Raw genomic sequence first — 21,573 nt, 5'->3', positions numbered from 1 at the left:
TCCGACTAGGGCTCAGGTTTACTGGTTCAAGCCCCACATCTGGCTCTGTGCTAACGGCACGGAGCCTGGAGCCTGCTTAGGATTCCGTGTCTCCCTCTGTCTCTCTGCTCCTCCCCCACTCACTCTCTGTCTCTCAAAACGTTTATTTATTTATTTATTTATTTATTTTTTAAAAATTTTTTTAACATTTATTTATTTTTGAGACAGAGAGACAGAGCATGAACAGGGGAGGGTCAGAGAGAGAGAGGGAGACACAGAATCTGAAACAGGCTCCAGGCTCTGAGCCGTCAGCACAGAGCCTGATGCGGGGCTCGAACTCACAGACCTCGAGATCATGACCTGAGCTGAAGTCGGATGCCCAACCAACTGAGCCACCCAGGCGCCCCAACGTTTATTTACTTTTAAGAGAGAAAGAGAGACACACACACACAAAGTGTGAGTGGGGAGGGGCAGAGAAAGGGAGACACAGCATCCAAAGCGGGCTTGAGCTGTCAGCACACAGCCTGACACGGGGCTCGAACTCATGACCTGTGAAATCATGACCAGAGCCAAAGTCGAAAGCTCAAGCGACTGAGTGACCCAAGCGCCCCTCAGAGCATACTTTTCTGACTCCAACACTGAGTCAAAAACACTTTTATAGCTCTCTCTTCTTTTCCTTCACAGCACTTCATGAAGTTTCTATTTATATATATGGGACTGTTTTCTCTCTCTCCCACTGTCTTGTGACTGTTCCTACATAAAGCAGGGATATGTCCATTTTTTAAAAAAGTTCATTTACTTATTTTGAGAGAGAGGGAGAGACGGAACCCCAAGCAGGTTCCGCACTGTCAGCGCAGAGCCCAAGGCGGGGCTCAAACTCCCAAACTGTGAGATCGTGACCCGAGCTGAAATCAAGAGCTGGCTGCCCAACCAACTGAGCCCCCCAGGCGCCCCTGGCGGATGTTTATTTTTATCATTATTGTATCCCCAGGACTTCCGGCCACGGGAGTGGGTCATCTCCTCCTCCCCTCATCGACGGAAGAGGAACACCCATCAAAAGCCGTCAGATGACTGTAGCGTCAGCTGACCTCTGACTGCGGTCTCACAAAAGACCTTGTGCCAGAACAGCCCGGCCCAGCTGCTCCTGAAGTCCAGCTTCACAAAACCACAAGAGATAATAAATATGCATCGTTAAGTCCCTCATCTTTTCCGTGATTTGTTTCACATCAATAACCGAGGGTAAGCAACCGAGGGTAAGCATCGGCCAAACTTTTCTGGGGTGATGTTGTGATCTTGGCTGAATTCCTACCCCTCCCCGAGTCCCAGAGTTGCAATCTGTAAAAGGGGATGAAGTATCGATCTTTGAGGTTCGCAGAGTATGTACGTGCCTCAGGGGCAAGATCAGAGCACAGAGTAGAAGCTGAATATGCCGTCAGCAGTATCATCTCCTGATGAAGCACGTGGGCCACATGGCCCGGGTTCGAATCCTATTCTTCACTCCTTCTAAGATACAAGACTTCGTTCGGGCTACTGATAACTTTGCTGGCCCTCAGACTCATTACGTATGAAATAGTTCTATTAAAGAACCTAACTAATCTCATAAAAATTAGAAAGATAGGGGCGCCTGGGTGGCTCAGTCGGTTGAACGTCCGACTTCGGCTCAGGTCATGATCTCGAGGTCCGTGGGTTCCAGCCCCGCGTCGGGCTCTGTGCTGACGGCTCAGAGCCTGGAGCCTGTTTCACATTCTGTGTCTCCCTCTCTCTCTGCCCCTCCCCCGTTCATGCTCTGTCTCAAAAAATAAATAAACGTTAAAAAAATTAAAAAAAAATTAGAACGATAATTCCCATAGGCGAGCCCAGATGACTCAGTGGGTTCAACGTCCAGCTCTCGATTTCGGCTCAGGTCATGAATCTCATGGTTCTTGAGACCGAGCCCTGCATTGGGCTCCCCGCTGATAGCACAGAGCCTGCTTGGGATTCTCTCTCTCTCTCCTCTCTCTGTCCCTCCCCCACTTGCCGGTTTGTGCACTCTCTTTTTAAAAAAATTGTTTTAAAGTTTATTATTTTGAGAGAGAGAGAGAGAGTGTGTGTGTGCAAGTGGGGGAGGGGCAGAGAGAGGCGGAGAGAGAGAGAGAGAGAGAATCCCAAGCAAGCTCTGCACAGTTAGTGTGGAGCCCATCTCGGGGCTTGAACTCACAAACAGTGAGAATCACGACCTGAGCCGAAGTCAGATGCTTAACTGACTGAGCCACCCAAGCGCCCCCCCCCACCGTCTTTCTCTCTCTTTCAAACAAACAAACCCGAAAAAGAAGAGAAAGAATTCACTGAAAACCCATTTAAACTCCATGAAAAGACAGCTATTTTTTTTGTCAGTGCTCTATCCCAGCACTGAGATCAATGGCTAACACGTAACAGATGCTCAATAAGTATTTGTTGAATGAATAATAAAAAGGCACCTTGCTTAAAATACACTTTAGTTAGCACCAGGCCTACAAGGTCCCTCAGGATGCCCCACTTGCTTCATCTATGATTTCACCTCTTACCACTGCCCATCCTCTCACTCTGCTCCAGCCACCTTGCCCTCTCCAAAGTTCCTCAGCTATGCTAGCACATTCCAGGTTCAGGGCCTTTGCACCTGCTGTCTGCCCTGACCAGAAATGCTCCATCGCCGTTTGTTTTCTTCAGTCCCTCCAGATCTCGGTTCAATATCCCCTTTCTGCGAGAAGCTTCTCTGTGGCCACTCCTGGAACCCTGTGGTCCCATCCGGGCTTTTTTTTCTCCACAGCATTTCTCAGGGTCTGATTTCTATTTGTCTTTGGGCTCTCCTCGAAAGAACGTTAGCCGCCCGAGGGCAGGGCTCTATTTTATTCGCTGCTCTATTGCCCAACGCCTCCACTACCGGGATTTCAGCAGGTGCTAGATAAATATCTGCTGATTTAAAAAGCCCCATAAGTAAAAAATAAATAAATAAAAACTAAAAAGCCCCATTAGGTGAGCACTTGGATATTTACCGTCGGGGTGGGGGGGGGGGGGAAGAAAGGGGGGCGGGGAATCGCGCCATCCTTGGGCCAGGATTGGCTGGAGCCCCGGTCACGTGGCCGACAGTCCTGCCCGCCCGCCTTTCAGGCGGGCGAGCTTCGCGTGGTCCCAGGCTCTAGGGGCGGGCCGGGCCGTGGAGGAGGTCCTGCGCAGGCGCGGTCCCTGGCGCAGGCGCAGACGCGGCCCGGGCGCGCGGCCGGCGGCGGTTGGCGGCGCGTGGGGCCGGCGGGCGGTTGCCGTGGGCAGGACCCGAGTGCAGGCAGCTGGAGCCGGCGCCATGGTGGAGAAGGAAGAGGCCGGCGGCGGCATCAGCGAGGAGGAGGCGGCGCAGTATGACCGGCAGATCCGTCTGTGGGGATTGGAGGCCCAGAAACGGTCAGGGCCGGCGCGGCTCGCGGGGCTGAGGGGCTGTTGGGGGCGTCTGGCCTGAGGCGTTCGCCGCCCTCGCGGAGCCGGAGGGTCGGATTTGAAGCGCGGAGGCGGGAATTACGTGCCCGGGGTTGGTAGCCTTCCTGAGAGGACTGGAGGGGTCGGTTAGCGGTGTTTCTGGAAGCTGAGGGAAGCGGGGACCTCCCAGGGTGGTGGGAGGGTCGCTCCGAGGGAGGGCTTCTGGAAGGGGCGGCGGGGGAGTCCTGGTTGAGGATTCAAACTCAGGGACTCAGGCGCCCAAAGGGAATGATGCGGGGGGGGGGGTTGCTTAGGGAGGAGGAGGGGCCGGCCGTGCAGGGGGAGGATGAAGGGGGAGGCGTCGTTCATTCATTCGTGGATTGTGGGAATCTCTTGGACGCTGGGGGGGAACTGGCGAACCGAACGCGCCCGAATTTACGTTCTTGTGGCTTCGAAAGGGTGGGCCGCTATGAAAGGAGGAGGGTATTTGAGGAGTTTTGCAGCAACATATTTCAAGTGGGAACCTTAAGGAGCTCGGGGAGGCCAGGGGTTGGAGGTGCACGAAGAGGTTGCTTATGCCTAGGTATGAGGGTGTGTCTCGAGAGGACTGGGCGCTAAGGTTGGCCATACCTTGGGTATGGGGTAGTTATCGGGGGAATGAGGTCTTCGAAAGGGTTGATTGGTTTTATCAAATATTAAGTACCTGCCACGATCGCTTTTCTTGGCGCTTAGCGAATGTTAGCGAGCTGCATCCTCTGCCCACATGGAGCGTGCCTTTCTGGCGGGGGAAGCAATTAACATAAATAACATATTAGGCAGTGCAAGTGCTGAGAGAGAAATAAAGCAGGGTAAGAGGATGTTTAAAGGATGCTGAGGTGGGAGAGCTATTTTGATAGGGAGGCCAGGGGAGGCCTCTGGAGAGGCCTTCATTGAGCCACAGACCTGTATGAAGGAAAAGAACCATATGGAAGAAGCTCGCTAGGAGAGAGAAAACAGTGTAAAATTCTGGAGGCCAGAGCATGCTTGGCAAATGAGAGAGAGAAGCAAAGAAGCAAGGTGGTTGGAAGCAAATGAGGTGTAGCTTTAAAAAAAAAATTTTTTTTTAATGTTTATTTCTGAGACAGAGAGAGCGCGCGAGCGAGCACGAGTGGGGGAGAGAGAGGCAGAGAGAGAGGAAGACACAGAATCCGAAGCAGGCTCCAGGCTCTGAGCTGTCAGCACAGAGCCCGCGGGGCTCGAACTCACAAACTGTGAGGTCATGACCTGAGCCGAAGTTGGTGGCTCAACCGACTGAGCCACCCAGGTGCCCCGAGGTGTAGCTTTTTTATTCCGAGAAACCCATGGGAAAGTTTTGAGCATAGGAGTCACAGGAGCAGATTTGCATTTTATTTTACTTATTATAGTTAAAAAAATTTTATGATTAAAAAAATTTTTTAACGTTTATTTATTTTTGAAGTGGGGGGAGGGGCAGAGAGAGGAAGACACAGAATCCGAAGCAGGCTCCAGGCCCTGAGCTTGTCAGCACAGAGCCCAACGCGGGGCTTCAACTCACAAGCTTCGAGATCATGACCTGAGCAGAAGTCGGATGCTTAACTGACTGAGCCCCCCAAGTGCCCCCCCCCATGTACATTTTTCAACTGAGTCTCCTAGCAGCTCTCTGAAGTAGGAAGAGCAGTGATTTCCCCCCGTACAGACAAGAAAGAGGCTGCACAAAGCAAATTGACTTGCCTCTAAGGAAATTCCAGGTGGACTAGAATTCTGAAGACCTGGAAATGTGAAATGGAAGGTGGCCTAGGAAATGGCCGACTACATTCTGGCAACCGTTTTGTTGCTGATTCTGCGTGATGTTTGGACCAAGTTTATCAGAAAACTGAAAAGGAGAGTAATAACCAAAAGGGCCCTCCAGGGAATTCATAGGGTCTAGCAGTTAAAAATTGGGCTGTATCTTTCATACGGTGTTTAAAATTTTTTGAAATGAGTTGCCAACATTTGAAAATCCAGAGAATTGGCTGAATTTGAGACAAAAATTGGGGTGCTTGGCTGGCTCAGTCAGTGGAGCATATGGTTCTTGATGTTGGGATTGTGAGTTCAAGCCCCACAGTTGGGGTAGAGATTACTTAAAAATAAAACCTTTAAAAAAGCAAGAAATTGACTTCATTTAAAAATACTTAATGACTTAGAATCCCTAAGGCCAAGGAAATGTTCAAACAAAAAAAATTAAAAACAAATTTATTGCCTTTGGAAGTGATTATTAACAGCGCACCCTCTAATGTGGTGAAATAAGAACTTCAGTGTGTCATCTGTGAAGTTTTCCTGCTGAATATCTTTTAGCCTAATCATGCTTTCAGAGAACAGAGGAACAGATTAAAGAACATTGAGGTAATGATAAGATAGATGTCCAGGATGTGGGGCATTTTATAAGACAACTGTACTGGTTCTGTTCCAGAAGTCAATGTCATGGAAACAACAAAGGAAGGGAGTGTTCTAGGCTTAAAAACCATAAAGAGGTGAAGCCAGATGCAAAATGTGACCTTGACTGGATCTTGGTTCAAAAAGAAAACTATAAAAACGTCTTTTAGATAGTAGTGGAGATATGAATATTCAGTCCTATTAGGTGATATATATATATATTTAAAAAAATTTTTTTTTAAAGTTTACTTATTTTGGGAGAGAGAGAGAGAGCACGTGCGTACGCAGGGGAAGAACAGAGTGAGAGGTAATCCCAAGCAGGCCCCACACAGGGCTCGATCTCATGAACCTTGAGCTCATGACCTGAGCCGAAATAAAGAGTTGGACGCTTAACTGACTGAGCCACCCAGATGCTCCTCTATGTTTTTAAGGTTTATTTATTTTGAGAGACAGAGAGAGAGACAGAGAACTCATGGAGGAGGGGCAGAGAGAGGGAAAGACGGAATCCCAAGCAGGCTCCGCCACAGTGTCAGCGCAGAGCCCAAAGTCAGGCTCGAACTCACAAACCATGAGATCATGACCTGAGCCCACATCAAGAGTCAGACGCTTAACAGACTGAGCCACCTAGGTGCCCCCCCCCCCCATTAGATATTTGAGAATTATTTTCTAGATGTGGTAATAATAACATGGTTATGAAGGAGAGTGTCCCATTTTTGGAGGTGCATGCTAAAGTTGTGACATGCTGTGGTGAAAGTGTATGGGTAAAAGGCAAAATGCTAACTATTCTTTTTACTTTTCTGTGTTTCAAATTTTTATAATGAAAAGGTGGAAAAGAAATGTGTTTCTCTCTGTCCCTCCCCCTGCCCCATTCCCCAATCTGGAAATTTCTATAATTTTTTAAAGCTTATTTATTTTGAGAGAGTGCACAAGTGGAAGAGGGGTAGAGAGAGAGAATCCCAAGCAGATTCTGCACTGTCAGTGCAGAACCCAACGTGGGGCTCAAACCCACGAACCATGAGATCTTGACCTGAGCCGAAATGAAGAGTCGGATGCTTAACTGACTGAGCCACCCAAGCACCCCTCTTCTGCAGTCTGGTAATTTCTGAATTCTGTCATCTCCTGAAGAATGGAAAGATCAGATATTCCACATTGGTTGGAGCCAAGCGGAGGCCATCTCTGACATGGCACGTGGTTCTCTAGCCTTGTCTCCATCAGTTCAACTTCCCTCATTGATCTGATTTGCCTGGCCCTACAGGTGCGACTTTCCATTTTTTGCTGTGGGACATAGCCCACTTTATGGATGGGGCTCAAGGAATGAGAGCTGGCTCCCAAGGTTATGCACCAAGTAAACAGGAGTCGAATCTAAGTGACTCCCTTTCCCCTCCCTCAGCTCATTTTCCACAATCGGGGCTCATTCTTTCAGTCAAATAATCATAAAGGAAGATGTTGAGGGTGGCAGCTGTGTGTGTTTTCAGAATGCATGCTTCAGCAGTTTTTGCACTGCCTTTCACAACCAAGGCATGTCTGATGTTTCTTCCACTCAATAGTAGTTGATCCCGTATCTAAGAGTGAGGAAGGACAGAGGGTGACCCAAAAGAGCAAAGTAGATGATAAGCTCTATGAGGGCAAGCATTTTATAAATGTTTGGCAATTAAAATAGGGGTTTGACTGGTCTTATTCAATTTGTAGTGCTTGCAAATTTGTAGACATTCACATGTATTTGTCGAATGATGAAATGATTGTACATTGCAAAGATCTAGGAATTCAAGAAACCTGGGTTCAATCCAGTTCTGCTAACCAGCTCTCTTGACCTTGGGTCAGTCACAAAGTTTGTTGGCCTTAAGTTCCACATCTGCAAAAAGGAGTGAGTGTGACTAAATTTTTAAGGACTCAACTCTGAAATTTTGACTTTACAAAAAAGGTACTACAAAAACTTTCCTGTTTTCAAAGCCTCATTATCCAACACTGCCGCTCTTCAAAAGAACTTCAGTTGGTTCCGTAGGCACACATTTGCCATAGTAGTGACTGAGTATGTACTGTGTCTTAGGGGCCAATCCTGATTTTTCACTTAAGGACCAATTGATTGTAGTGTCGATAGTGATTAATAGTTCAGTTTGAATCTCAGCTGCAAAAATTCTTAGTTATTTAACCTTGGATACATTTCTTTTTTAACGTTTATTTATTTTTTTGAGACAGAGAGAGAGCATGAATGGGGGAGGGTCAGAGAAAAAGGGACACACAGAATCTGAAACAGGCTCCAGGCTCTGAGCTGTCAGCACAGAGCCCGACGCGGGGCTCGAACTCATGGACCGCGAGATCATGACCTGAGCCGAAGTCGGCCGCCCAACCGACTGAGCCACCCAGGCGCCCCAACCTTGGATACATTTCTTAACTTCTCTACTTCAGTTTGCTCATTTGTCAAGTGGAGATAATAGAATTTACATTATAAGATAGTTGAGAATTAAAGGAGATAATGCAAGGGATGCCTGTTTGGCTCAGTCAGAAGAGTGTGTGACTCTTGATCTCAGGGTTGTGGGTTTGAGCCTCACGTTAGGTGTAGAGATTACTTAGATGGATAAATAAAAACTTAAAAAATAAAAATAATAGATAATACATAAATAGTGCATATGCACAGAAAGCTTTGAGTAAATTATAGTTACAGTTATTTGACAAGTATAAATCACTAGCAACAGGAGAAGGGAAGCTACATAGGAAATAGGTTGAGATAAATAAGGCCAATGTAAAGTAAAAGTCAGTGGGGTGAGTGGAGACTCCAGAAGGATGAGGAAGATTGTAAGGGGAGTAGATTTGCCTGAGCAGATCATGGTGGGGAGCAGCCTTAAGTTCTGTTTTGGATTTTGACAAGACATTGAAGTAAATGTAATGAATGGGCAGTTGGATGGAACAAGATGGTAGATTTGAATGAAAAGTACTTTGCTGTTAAGTGAAGGTGAGATTATCTCTGAAGGAGAAAATGGTCCAATCTGCCAAATGCTGTTGGCTTTACCATTTATCTGGTTGCACAGACCAGAAACTTAAGAGTTCTTTATTCATCTCTGTCCCTTGGGCCCATGTCCAGTCCCTTGTCAAGTTCTGTGTACTCTGCTTCAAACGATCTCAGCCACCTTTCTTTATTTCTTATTCCAAGCTACTCTCATTATCTCTGATTGGTCACCTCAGTAGTCTTCTCAACTGCTCTCCTGTGTTTCACTTGTGATTCTTTATAATCCAGTCTCCCCACAGCAGCCAGATTGATTAAAAAAAAAAAAAAAAAAAAAAAAAAAAAAAAAGATCACATAGTTCTCTGCATAAAGCCTTCCAGTGATTTCCTCTTATATTCAGAATAAAATCCAAAGCTTTTAAAATTCATTACCTTCCATGCCGTGCCCTGTCTGATCTTGCCTATATCTCTCTGGCTCACTTCATTTGAGCTCTTGAATCTTTCTGTTCCTCAAATATGCTAAACCTCTCTCTGGCCTGAGGTCTTTGTGCTTACCCTACTTAAAATAATCTTATACCAGATTTTTTCATGACTCACTGTCGTCACACAATTAGACTTAATAAAATAAATGTGAATTTGGTAGTCTTAGGAATTTTTAACCATGAGTGGAATTCACTTGGCTTGACTTAACTTGTAGTATGTATTGTGAATTCAGAGATTGTGATATAAAGGCTCTGTTCATTCCTTCCCAGAAATTTAAGAGGTATTCCTGTGGCAGAAGTCAAAGAGGAGAGAGCAAAGTTGGCAAATATTTATTTAGAACCTACTTGTGTGCAAGGCAACGTGGAAGAGACATTGAAAGAAGAAAACTCATAGATTGTGGTCAGAACTGTATTCTCATCCCAGTTCTGGCCACTTAAGTACCTGGGAGAGCTTGGGCACCTTTTCTGAGCCTCTGTTTTCTTTATACTCTAGGCAGACATGAATCCTTTCCTGTGGAAACGTGATAGTGTACTCTGGGGTCTGTGGAGCCCCTTGGACTTCTAGAGAGACATCTTATGCAATACTTAGGATGTGTATGCTTTTTTTCCAAAAGGAAAATGGCAAAGAACCACAATTAAGGTTTCAGTGAGGTGCTATGTATAATTCTATGCCTCGAACCTAGTGAGCCCTCTGTAGAGGGTAACTACTACCATTGTTGTTATCAGTGGACTATATACATAATATATCAATGTAATTTTACATTATTTGTGGTACTGAGAGGCAATATGACTTAAAAATATTTGTTTAATGTTTATTTCTGAGAGAGAGACAGCATGAGTGGGGGAGGGACAGAGAGAGGGAGACACAGAATCTGAAACAGGTTCCAGGCTCTGAGCTGTCAGCATAGAGCCTGACACAGGGCTTGAACTCATGGACCGTGAGATCATGACCTGAGCTGAAGTCGGACACTTAACTGACTGAACCACCCAGGTGCCCCGAGAGGCAATATAAGTTGAAGACCACAGACTTTGGAGCAATATTGCTTAAGTTGATACCTGCTTTGCCATTTGGCAGTTGTGTGATTTTTGGCAAGTTTGTTTGTTTGTTGTTTTGATGCATTTTATTTATTAAGTTCTTATTTATTTTGAGAGAGAGAGAGTGAGTGGGAGAATGGCAGAGAGAGAGAATCCCAAGCAAGCTTTGTGCTGTTAGCACAGAGCCCGGATGTGGGGCTTGAACCCACAAACCGTGAGATCATGACCTGAGCCAAAATCAAGAGTCAGACATTTTGCTGACTGGGCCACCCAGCACCGAGGCACCCCAATGTTTGGTAAGTTCTGTAACTCTCTTTTCAGTGTATTAGTTTCCTGTTGCTACTATAACAATTACCACACATTTAGTGGCTTAAAACAACACAAATTTATTCTCTTACGATTCTAGAGATCAGAAGTCTGAAATCAGTTCCACTGGGCTAAAATCAAGGTGTTGACAGGGCCATGTTCCATGTGGAGGCTCTAGAGGAGAATCTGTCTGACTTTTCTAGCATCTAGAAGTTACCTGCATTTGGCTCGTGGGGGTGCATTATTTTGCCTACTACAAACTACAGTTTTCTTCTCTGCAAAATGAGAGTAATAGTGCCTTTTCTTGCAGAGTTGAATACATAAATTGCTTAGAATGGTGCTGGGCATACAGTAAGTATTTAATAAGTGTTACCTATTTATTTTTTTTGATGGCTACCTAGTTTTCCATAGTATATACATATCAGGGCAGTGTGGCCTCAGAGCCCCAGATCTTAATTGCTCTCTCTTACTGTTGCCCTTACCAGGTAGCTGATTATTAGCCAATTCCCAGCTATGTAATCTGGGGTAAGCTAGTTGACCTCTTTGTGCCTGTTTTCTCAGCTGCAAAATAGAGATAAGAAGTTACCAGCTCAGGGGCACCTGGGTGGCACAGTCGGTTAAGCGTCCGACTTCAGCCAGGTCACGATCTCGCGGTCCGGGAGTTCGAGCCCCGCGTCAGGCTCTGGGCTGCTGGCTCAGAGCCTGGAGCCTGTTTCCGATTCTGTGTCTCCCTCTCTCTCTGCCCCTCCCCCGTTCATGCTCTGTCTCTCTCTGTCCCAAAAATAAATAAACGTTGAAAAAAAAAATTTAAAAAAAAAAAAAAAGAACTTACCAGCTCATAAGATTGCCCTGAGGATTAAATAACATAATACGTGTGAAGAGTGCTTAGCACGTAGTGAGTTTTTTTTAAAGATTTTATTTATTTATTTATTTATTTATCTATCTATGTATTTATTTATTTATTTATTTCATTTGAGAGAGAAAGAGAAAGAATCCCAAACAGGCTCCTCGCTGTCAGCACAGAGCCCGATGCAGGGCTCAATTCCAAGAACGGTGAGGTCTTGATCTGAGCTGAAATCAAAGTGTCAGACGCTTAACCAGCTGAGCCACCCAGGCTCCCCTAAGACTTTGTTTTTAAGTAATCTCTACACCCAACACGGGGCTCCAACTTAACCCCAAGATCAAGTGTCGTATGCTCTACTGATTGAGTCAGACAAGGGCCCCAGCACATAGTGAGGTTTCAGTAAATGTTAACTGTTACTATTTTATTATGTAGTAGATTTATGTAATTCTGCGGATGGACAGCCGGGTTTCTTTTAATGTATTCTATTAATTCAGCAGCTGTTTGAGTAACAGTAAACTAAGTGCCAAGCATAGTCATAGGTGTTAGGGATACGGTGGTTTCTGGAGCTTACATTCAAATGGAGAAGTGGACAGTGAACATATGAACAAATTCCAGATAGAAGAGGGTGTGGACATAATTTTGGATTAAGTGGCCAGTGTGGGCTTCTAAGGTGGTGACAGTTGAGTTGACCTAAAGAATTGCTCGTGCAAAAAATGGGGGAAGAAGCAGAGAACAGCTAATGCCGAAGTCCAAAGGCTGGAGCCTGGCTGTGGGCAAATTAGCAGTGGCGAGAATAGGACGATCCAAGATGGGAGCGGTAGGCAGGGCTTTGGGTTAAGGAACTTGCATAGGGAACCACTGAAAGATTTGAGCAGGAGAGCAGCATAATCTGGTTTAAAAGATCTCTCTTCCTGAGCAGGGACAGCAGATTGTAGGGGGCAAGAATGGAAGCAGGGAAACCAGGTGTAAAGCTGTTGTAGTTTCGTAGGTGAGAAGCGATGGTGTCTGTGGAGGTGGAAGGAAGTGGACGGATGTGATCTTTGTGCACACCAGGGTATTTCTGTAGGATTAATTCCTAGAAGTATTCATACATCAGATATGAATACTAATAGCTGCCATTCATTAAGTGTTGACTATGTGCCAGGTACTATTTTAAGTATTTTTCGTGTAATTGAGCCATAAGTAAGCTGTCGGCTCAGGGTCTTCAGCATGGTTAAGGATTAAAAATACAAATGTGGTCTTCAGTGTTGATGGCAGTTGAAAAAAAAAAAAAAAACCTCCCAAGCAGTCAGAGTCTAGAGCTCTATAGGATGTAGGGATCTTGGAGAGGCCACGTGGCTAAATGTGATTTATGTCAGAGACATTTATATGTTGCAGTGCTCTAAGAGCTCAGAGGAGGGAGCGCGTACTTCAGTCAGCCATAGAGAGGGGGACTTTTTGAGGAAATGGCATTTGAATTGGGGTTTGAAGTCTGGGGACAAGCTTGACTTGGCCTAGAGAGGAAGAGAGAGCATTTCAGGTGTGTGGAATGCTGGGATGTAAAGTCGACAGGTGGGGGGGAGGGGGGTAATAAATGGAAGGCAGATCTGGGTGGCGGTAATCTGGTGGTGGTAGGGGAGAAGGCTGGGCAGGTGGAAGGGAGCCAGTACTGAAGGAATTTAAATGCAGCTTTAGAATTTTTTTGTGAGATTTTTTTTTGTTTTTTTTTTGAAAATCAGAGTCACACCTACCACTAAGCCCTTTTGGTAATTAGGAGTGGGATAGAGGAGTTCAGTAAGTTGAAGTAACATATCGAGCATCTGTTACGTGCCTGGTATTATGCTAGGTGCTTTTGCACACACATTTTACCAGGTTGTCAAGGGGATTCATTGACAAGATGTCAGATCTGGTATCCCCATTTTACAGATGAAAAACCTGAAGTTCAGACAGCTTGTGCAGCTTGTCCATGTCACCCAGCTGGGAAGTGGCAGAACCAGAATTCAAACCTGTCTCCAGACCTAGAGGGCATTTAGTGACTAGCAGTGCCCTTTGAGGAAGGAACGCCAGAGAGAACAGAGCCTGAGAAGAATTCAGGGGGGTCTAGGGATTAGGAGGCTGTTGGTATTGTTTGAAGATATAGCTTCCCAGAAGAGAGCTGGACCAATCTGGGCCATTCTTGGACTGAAAGGGAACTTGGCATTCTGGAATTCCGGGGTGGGTGCGGGAGGGGCAGTGTCAGGGAAGACTTGTAGACCGACAGTGACTCCAGAGCCCTGGAAGGTACAGCCAAATGCAAGAGTGTTCAGCCTTTCTGATATCAAAGGTTCTTTTTGGAAACATTGCCTGTCAGTATATGCTGATTCTGGAGGGATTGGAGCTCCTCTGGAAAGCCACATGGCCTTTCTTCCTCCACCCACTGGTATAAATCTTTGGTAAGCAATGTACGCTTTGCTAGCATGTTATTTACCTTGCTTGTATCTTGTAGGCCCTCTTTCCAATTCCCTCCTATTCTAACGAAGTGACATTGTCACTTGAAAGGCTCGTGTCCGCTAGCCTGTGGTTGATGGTGGAAAGTCCCCATAGAATAAAAGCGATAACAGAGAAGCTGAGACCCAGACATATGCCTTTGAAGGAAATTCTGTCCCTATTCTCTCCCTCCCCACATTTTACCCTTTGATTGTATTAGTGAAGGAAATTCAGTATCTCTAGTATCAAGAATCAGTGCAGGACCCTCTTATCAGCCACCATCCTCATTAAAGGCCTCTAATTACATGCAAGTGCTCCTAATTTTTAGGACTACTTTTGAAAGAGTTTCTTTTCTGCATGTTCTCCCTAATACTAGTACAAGTTGAAAATGGGCTCATTTCATAAATTAAGAGCAAACTCTTCAGCCAGCCAAACTTGAATTTATGGGAGATCGTTCTTAGTTCTAACTATCCCTTTTCAGTGTGAATAGTCATACATTTGCTGCAAAAATATTAATGGGTTTGATTACAGAGTGCGTCCCAAGACCCTGATGGGGTTGTTTCATAGTACGTGATGTAAACCAGTTCTGAAAAATTCTGATTGTGAAACACTTCTGGGTCGAGGGGTTTCTTTCAGCTAAGATTTCGTGGAGCTATACTGCCTTCCACTGACCTCAGATTTAAGTCCAGACTTTTTCTTTTTTCTTTTTTTTTTTAATATTTATTTAGTTTTGGGAGAGCGCAGGTGGGGGAGGGGCAGAAAGAAGGGGACAGAGGATCTGAAGTGGGCTCTGGCTCTGCGCTGACAGGCTGACGGCAGCGAGTCTGACATGGGACTTGAACTCGGGAACCGTGAGCTCGTGACCTGACTCGAAGTTGGACGCTCTACCAACTGAGCCACCCAGGCGCCCCTAACTCTGGACTTCTTGAGACAGCCCAACCTCTGACTACCTTCATTTAGCCTCATCTTTTGTCACTTTACAGACTAGGATGATCCGAACACTTTCCAAATACACCCTCTTTCATGCTGCTACGGTTTTGCTTGTGTGTGACAGCCTAGATAGTAACTTTTCTCACCTCCTCTCCTGCTATCATACCAGTCCGGGCCATCGTCCCCTCTCTCAACTGGGACACCCTTCCCCCAAGGGTCCCCCATCCCATGGCTTTCTATGGTGCTCAGAGTAAGATCCAGCCCTTACAATACCTGTAAGAGCCTTCATGACGTGGCCCCGGTTCCGTCTGTGACCCGTCTCCTACTGTTCTTCCCTTTCCTCACTGTTATTTAGCCGCTCTGTTCTTCCTGTCCCTGAAACATGCTGTGCACCCATCTGCTTTCAGGACTTTTGCACTTGTTGTTTTCTTTCCTGGAATGCTCTTCTCCCAAATATCTGTATATTTGTCCATTTCATTTTGATTTTTGCTCAGCACCTTTTCAGAAAGGCCTTCAGTCTGCATGCAATAGCATCCTCCATCATTCTGGATCCATATCCTGCTTGATTTTCATCACTTTTTTACGCCCAACGTGGGGCTTGAATTCACGACCCTGAGATGGAGTCACATGCTCTACCGACTGAGCCAGCCAGGCACCCCTGATTTTCATCACTTTTTGGTATATCATATATTTGTCTACCTCTATCATAAAATGTAAGCTCAAGGAGGACAGGGATTATGTCTATTTTGTTTACTGATATATTTCTATACCTGAGAAGAGTGCCTGGCATAGTAGGTGCTTAGTAAATGTTTTATTTTTATTTTTATTCTTTTTTTAATTTTATTTTTTTAAATGTTTATTTATTTTTGAGACAGAGCATGAACGGGGGAGGGGCAGAGAGAGAGGGAGACACAGAATCTGAAGCAGGCTCCAAGCCGTCAGCACAGAGCCCGACGCGGGGCTCGAACTCACAGACCGTGAGATCATGACCTGAGCCGAAGTCGGACGCTTAACTGACAGAGCCACCCAGGTGCCCCAGTAAATGTTTATTGAATGAATTCTTTTTTTTTTTTTAACATTTATTTATTTTTGAGACAGAGAGAGACAGAGCATGAACAGGGGAGGGTCAGAGAGAGAGGGAGACACAGAATCTGAAACAGGCTCCAGGCTCTGAGCTGTCAGCACAGAGCCTGACGCGGGGCTCGAACTCACATACCGCGAGATCGTGACCTGAGCCGAAGTCGGACGCTTAACTGACTGAGCCACCCAGGCGCCCCTATTGAATGAATTCTTTGTAGGATGGATTAGAGCCTCTTTCCTAGATTTGAGGCCTTGGTGCTTCCGTGCATTTAATGAAAATCAAAGTTACTTCGCTGTTGCTTTGGCTTGTTCTTAACGACTCGGTGAAGCTTCCACTGTTCTGTGGCATCCAGTTAACAGTTGTCTGCCTTATAGGCTGCGGGCCTCGCGGGTGCTTCTTGTCGGCATGAAAGGACTCGGGGCTGAAATTGCCAAGAATCTCATTCTGGCGGGAGTGAAAGGACTGACCATGTTGGATCCTGAACAGGTGAGATATTTGGCCACCTCAACACTCTTTCTTCACAGTCTGCCCTCTTTAGTGTAAATATAAACACTTGGAGATACTCTGAATTCCTACATGCCCCCGCCAAGCTGTGCAAGGAGGGCTGGCATTAGCGGAGCCATGGCCTTTGGCCCAATGGCACTGGCACATCCTAGGTGGTCGACCACTCTCCTTGAGCTTGCCAGTCTGTAAAGTGTAGTTAATCTCTCGCTTGGAGGGTTACTGTGGGGAGGAGAGGGGGTGGTTTTCTTCCTTGTACCTGTACACCACCTGCATGACTAATTAAAAGTGCAGAATTGCCTTGGGGCTTTGTCACAGGTTAGCCTTTACCCTGAGTGATTCGGCTTTAGAAGGTTTGAGATGATGCTCAGGAGGAATCTGTACGTTTGAAAGCTGTCTCAGGAGAGCTTCTTTGAAAAATGTTGGATCAGAGAGGATCTATGCAGACTGCTTAGCATAGTGCTTGCATGTAGTAAGCATCTGATAATTAATTACATCATAGACCATTTAATTGTTGCTATAATAGTCGTTCCCAGCTCCTGTGTAGCTTTTTCTGACCAGTTTCTCCAAGGTGAAAATAACTTCTTTCTCTACATTCTCATGCTATAACATTTTAATTTTCAAAAAAACATTTTAATTTTCTTTTATACAAAAACTTAAATATATACAGAAGTAGAATAGCATTTGACACCCTATCTACCTGGCTTCTACAGAGATCAGTTTTTATTTATATTTTTTTATCGGTATTTTCTCGCCTGTATTTTTTGGACAGTATTTTTATTTTATTAAAAAAAATGTTTTTTAATGTTTATTTTATCTTTGAGACAGAGAAAGACAGAGCATGAGCAGGGGAGGGACAGAGAGACAGACAGACAGAGAATCCGAAGCAGGCTCCAGGCTCTGAGTTGTCAGCACAGAGCCTGAAGCGGGGCTCCAATTCGTCAACCACGAGATTATGACCTGAGCTAAAGTCGGACACTCAATGAACTGAGCCACCCAGGTGCCCCCCCAATTTTTTTTAATGTTTATTCATTTTTGAGAGAGAGAGAATGAGCAGGGGAGGGGCAGAGAGAGAGGGAGACACAGAATCCAAAGCAGGCTCCAGGTTCTGAGCTGCCAGCATAGAGCCTGATGTGGGGCTCAAACTTGTCAACCACGAGATCATGACCTGAGCCAAAGTCGGGTGCTTAACTGACTGAGCCACCCAGGTGCAACCCCTTTTAAAAAATAAAACTTTAGGGGCGCCGCACCTCGGTGGCTCAGTCGGATAAGCGTCTGACTTCAGCTCAGGTCGTGATCTCATAGTTTGTGAGTCCTGGCCCACGTTGGCCTCTCTGCTGTCAGGGCAGAGCCCGCTTCACATCCTCTGTTCCTCTCTCTTGCTGCCTTTCCCCTGCTTGTGCTTTCACTGTCTCAAAAAAAAAAAAAAAAAAAAATTAAAACAAACCCCAAAACCTCTGAAGATTATGTCATCACATGATACTATTAGTGTCTTTCCTTATAGGCAATGAATAAGGGTCCTGTTTCATACATGGTAACTACCACACACAGAGTGTGGTATAGGCTCTGTGGAAGAAGGTAAATGTTAATGAAAACTTTAAAACATTTATTTATTTTGAGAGAGAGAGAGAGAGAGACGGCGAGAGAGCGCGCATGTGCATGGGGGTGGGGCAGAGAGAGAGGGAGAGAGAATCCCAAGCCACTCTGTGCTTGATTTCATGATCTGTGAGATCATGACCTGAGCCGAAATCAAGACTCGGCTGCTTAACCTACAGAACAACCCAGGTGCCCCCCAAATGAAATTTTTTAAAGCTCATCTTGTTTGGGTTTTAGGGGAAAAATCATACCTGGATTTTTTTTTTTTTTTAATTCTTCTGCAGTGAAGAAACGTGGGTTGGCTCACTTAATATCACAGTCACAAATTGATTTTTGACTTGAATTCAAAACCTTCTAAGGAAAGAAATTCCTGCAGGCAAGCCGCCAGATTATTAACAGTCTGAGCTCTTGCCTTTTTGACATTTCCCCAACCACAGTGCCCCCTAGAGGCATCTGGAGGGAGAATTTGTTTGCAGGGAAGGATGGTTTCTAAACATGGAGGCAGGCCCTTGGTGTGGGAAAATGAAACCGGATGGGGATCGTGACTTCCTCATATGGTTGGGAGCGCCGGAGAATGGGGAACCATGATCTAATACTGAGCGGTGTGTGATGCAGTTCTGTCACTGCCTCAGTCCAGTGATGGGTGCCACCAGTGTTACAGTGACCAGGCCGACTCTCCTCCCTTCCCTCTCTGCTTTGAGGACTTACAGTACTTTTCACCTATCTGGCACTGCAAAGCCTAACTCTTCTGACTGGTTTTCAAGGCCCACAACAGTGGTTCTCAATCCCATCTGTGCTTTGAATATTGGGGGGGGGGGGGTTGAAAGTTCTCCAAGTGAGTCTAGAAGTCAGGGAGAGTTGAGAACTACTGGCTTTGTATAACCTGGGCCCAGTCAACTTAGCCTGACTCCTACCTCATATGTTTAGTGGTTCATGGACACTCTTTGGTTGTTCTGCCTTTTGCAGTTTGCTTGTACTTTTTTTCCCTGACTGGGAACATCTCAGGGAGACCGTGCTACCTAGTGCAAAAGCTCTGGAATTATGTAGATTTGGGCTCAAATCCTACCTCTTCAAGCTGGGTTAAGTCTCTTAACCTCTCAGAGACTGTGTTTGCTCATCTATTAAAATTTTTTTTTCTTATTTATGTATTTATTGTAGTAATCTCCGTACCCAGTGTGGGGCTTGAATTCACAACCTCAGGATTAAGAGTCACATGTTCTACCAACTCAGCCAGGCAGGCACCCCTCAGTGTGCTCATCAAGGACGTTAATTCCTGCCCTACAGAGGTTTTCGTTTTGTTTACATCAGCAAACATCCGAGGGTACCTGGTGGCTGCCCTGAAGCATTCTAGATCCTTGTGATACAAAGATGCACAAGATTTGGTTCCCATTCTCAGGGTTTATTCCATAAACCGGAGCAGCCTACCTGACTCAGGTTTTGGTAGGGGGACACGAACGGCTTCCTGGAGCTGTGATCTTAGTTGAGGCTTAAAGAACAACTGGAGGTTTCTCAAGTTGAGGGGCTGTATTTTAGGCAGGAGACATTATTAGCAGTGGCACAGAACAGCATGGTAGAAATAGAATATAGCAAGCAGTGCTGTTTGGTGTTTTTAGAGTGTGAGGCCCAAAGTGGTGGGGGTGGATGCAGGCTGTAGGTAAGGGCCAAATCACGAAGGGCCTGTTAGTAAGCCTTGCTGGAAGCTCATACTCAATCCTCTAGGTGGTGAGGATTTCATTTAAGAGTTTCAAATGTGAGACAGGTGACCTAGCCAACTTCCGGCTCTTCGTAGATCACTAGCTCCTGTGTATGATTGGCACAAGATCTGGGGCAGAAGACCACTTAGGTAGAAGGCTGCATTAGTAGTTTATTTTTTTTTGTTGTTTTATTTTTTTCTTCTATTATTTTGCATTCGTAGTTTAGGTGAGAGATGAGAAGAGTCTGAGTAACAGCACTGTGATGGAAACGGCAGGAAGCACTTGAGGTGAAAATACCAGAGGATAGAATCAGTAGGATTGTATATGGGAATGTAGGGAAGGCAAGGAATGACTGCAGCAGTGAAGCTTCCTCAAGGTGCTGGACGCTGTTCTAAAAGCAGCACTTGTAGTATCTCATTTAGTCCTCACAGCAACTCTGAGAGTCAGGGATTATCATCCCTATTTTACAGAAGAGGAATTGAATTGCGGGCCCACCCAAGGTCACAGTAGTTGCTGTGACCAGGACCCAGACAGTCTGACTCTTTGTAGAGCCCATGCTCTTAGCCATCTCAGCAGGTGGCTGCTCTCAGGCAAATATCAGGGATGTAAAGACTGAGTTCCTGACTCAGGTGACTGGATGGGTGGTTGGTAGGCTCATCAACAGACAAAAGAAAAAAAAATAGTCAAATATGAAGGGCCTGCGGACTTAGCCAGGAGGAAATATCTGGTGGGCAGTTTAATAAAAGTCTCAGATGGATCAGGAAGCAATCTGTACCTGTAAGAACGAAAGAAGCAATGAGCATGGAGCTATGCCAAGTGGAAAGATGAGTGACTCTGAGATGGAATCCTGGGGCCGCCACACCCAAGAGGGCCCACGTGGAGACTGGGTGTCCGGTGGGGCAGGAGCAGAGCGGCACTGATAGAGTGATTAGTTAGCGTACCGTTTTTCTTAACCTCCTCATTTTGCACGTGATTCCCATGTACTCGCTCGCTCAAGGGCACACAGTTAAAGTGGTTGAGCCAAAGATTTGAATCCAACTTGAATTGTTTCAGAGCCTTGCTCTTAACTTCTATGATGTACAGCTTCTCAGTGTGAAATGAGATCCCTGAAGAAGCAGGACAGGAAAGGTCAAGGAGACTGTTAAAGGGCTGGCCTTGAAAGGGAGGAGGACCAGCTCATTTCCTTGGAGAAAAGTTAGCAAGTGCGAGTATGTGCTCTGGGTAGTTGGCCAGAGGAGAGGAGAGAGATTGTTTGTATTGAATCCAGTCTTGGTGAAGGTAGCAAGGTCATACTGGAGATTAATGGTTAAATTAGATGTTTGATGTGGAAAGAATGGCTCTGTGAACAGTGGGAATCTGTAACCCTACTGGCAGCTGTCAGGTGATTGTATTATCTGGATTTAAGGTTCTTCTCTGCTGACATCCAGCCTTGTGGGTGAAATCCTCCCTTTGCTCCAGCCCCCCTCTTCTTTCTTTTCTGAATTTTAATTGAATTTAAGAGTTCATTTCAAGCATTCTTAATTACGTTTGATTTTTGCCCTGGTTTGATTTTATTTCTTTAGCATATTTGTGTATGTATGTATGTATGTATGTACGTACGTATGTGTGTAACTCTACACGCAAACGTGGGGCTTGAACTCAGGACCCTGACATCAAGAGCTGTGTGCTCTTCAGACTGGGCCAGCCAGGTGCTGCCCCTCACTGGTCTGATTTTTTTTTTTTTTAATTTTTTAAAAAGGTTTATTTGTTTATTTTGAGAGAGAGCAAGAATGAGCAGAGGAGGGGCAGAGAGAGATGGAGAGAGAGACAGAGACAGGGAGAGAGAGAATCCCAAGCAGGCTCTGCGCTGTCATTGTGGAGCCCCAGGGCTCCATCTCACAACTGTGAGATCATAACCTGAGCTG

At 45.6% G+C, this 21,573-nt stretch overlaps 1 protein-coding gene across 4 annotated transcripts in view; it reads left to right on the top strand.

Moving 5' to 3' along the window:
- The first annotated feature begins 3,199 nt into the window (after nucleotides 1–3,199).
- SAE1 (SUMO1 activating enzyme subunit 1) overlaps nucleotides 3,200–21,573 on the top strand; it is a 75,967-nt gene continuing 57,593 nt past the window's right edge. For 2 of the 4 annotated variants that reach the window (XM_019819296.3, XM_019819295.3), the window contains exons 1-2: nucleotides 3,203–3,393; nucleotides 16,253–16,364. In XM_019819296.3, coding sequence (XP_019674855.1) covers nucleotides 3,296–3,393; nucleotides 16,253–16,364 — 210 coding nt within the window. In that variant the 5' untranslated portion in view covers nucleotides 3,203–3,295. Of the gene's footprint in view, nucleotides 3,394–16,252; nucleotides 16,365–21,573 lie in introns of all 4 variants that reach the window. The other 2 variants (XM_019819297.3, XM_003997616.6) reach the window with 2 other exon arrangements.

The sequence above is a fragment of the Felis catus genome, chromosome E2, assembly GCF_018350175.1.
Source record: "Felis catus isolate Fca126 chromosome E2, F.catus_Fca126_mat1.0, whole genome shotgun sequence".
In the NCBI taxonomy this organism is placed as follows: Eukaryota; Metazoa; Chordata; class Mammalia; order Carnivora; family Felidae; genus Felis; species Felis catus.
This window is presented reverse-complemented; position numbering and strand designations above follow the sequence as displayed.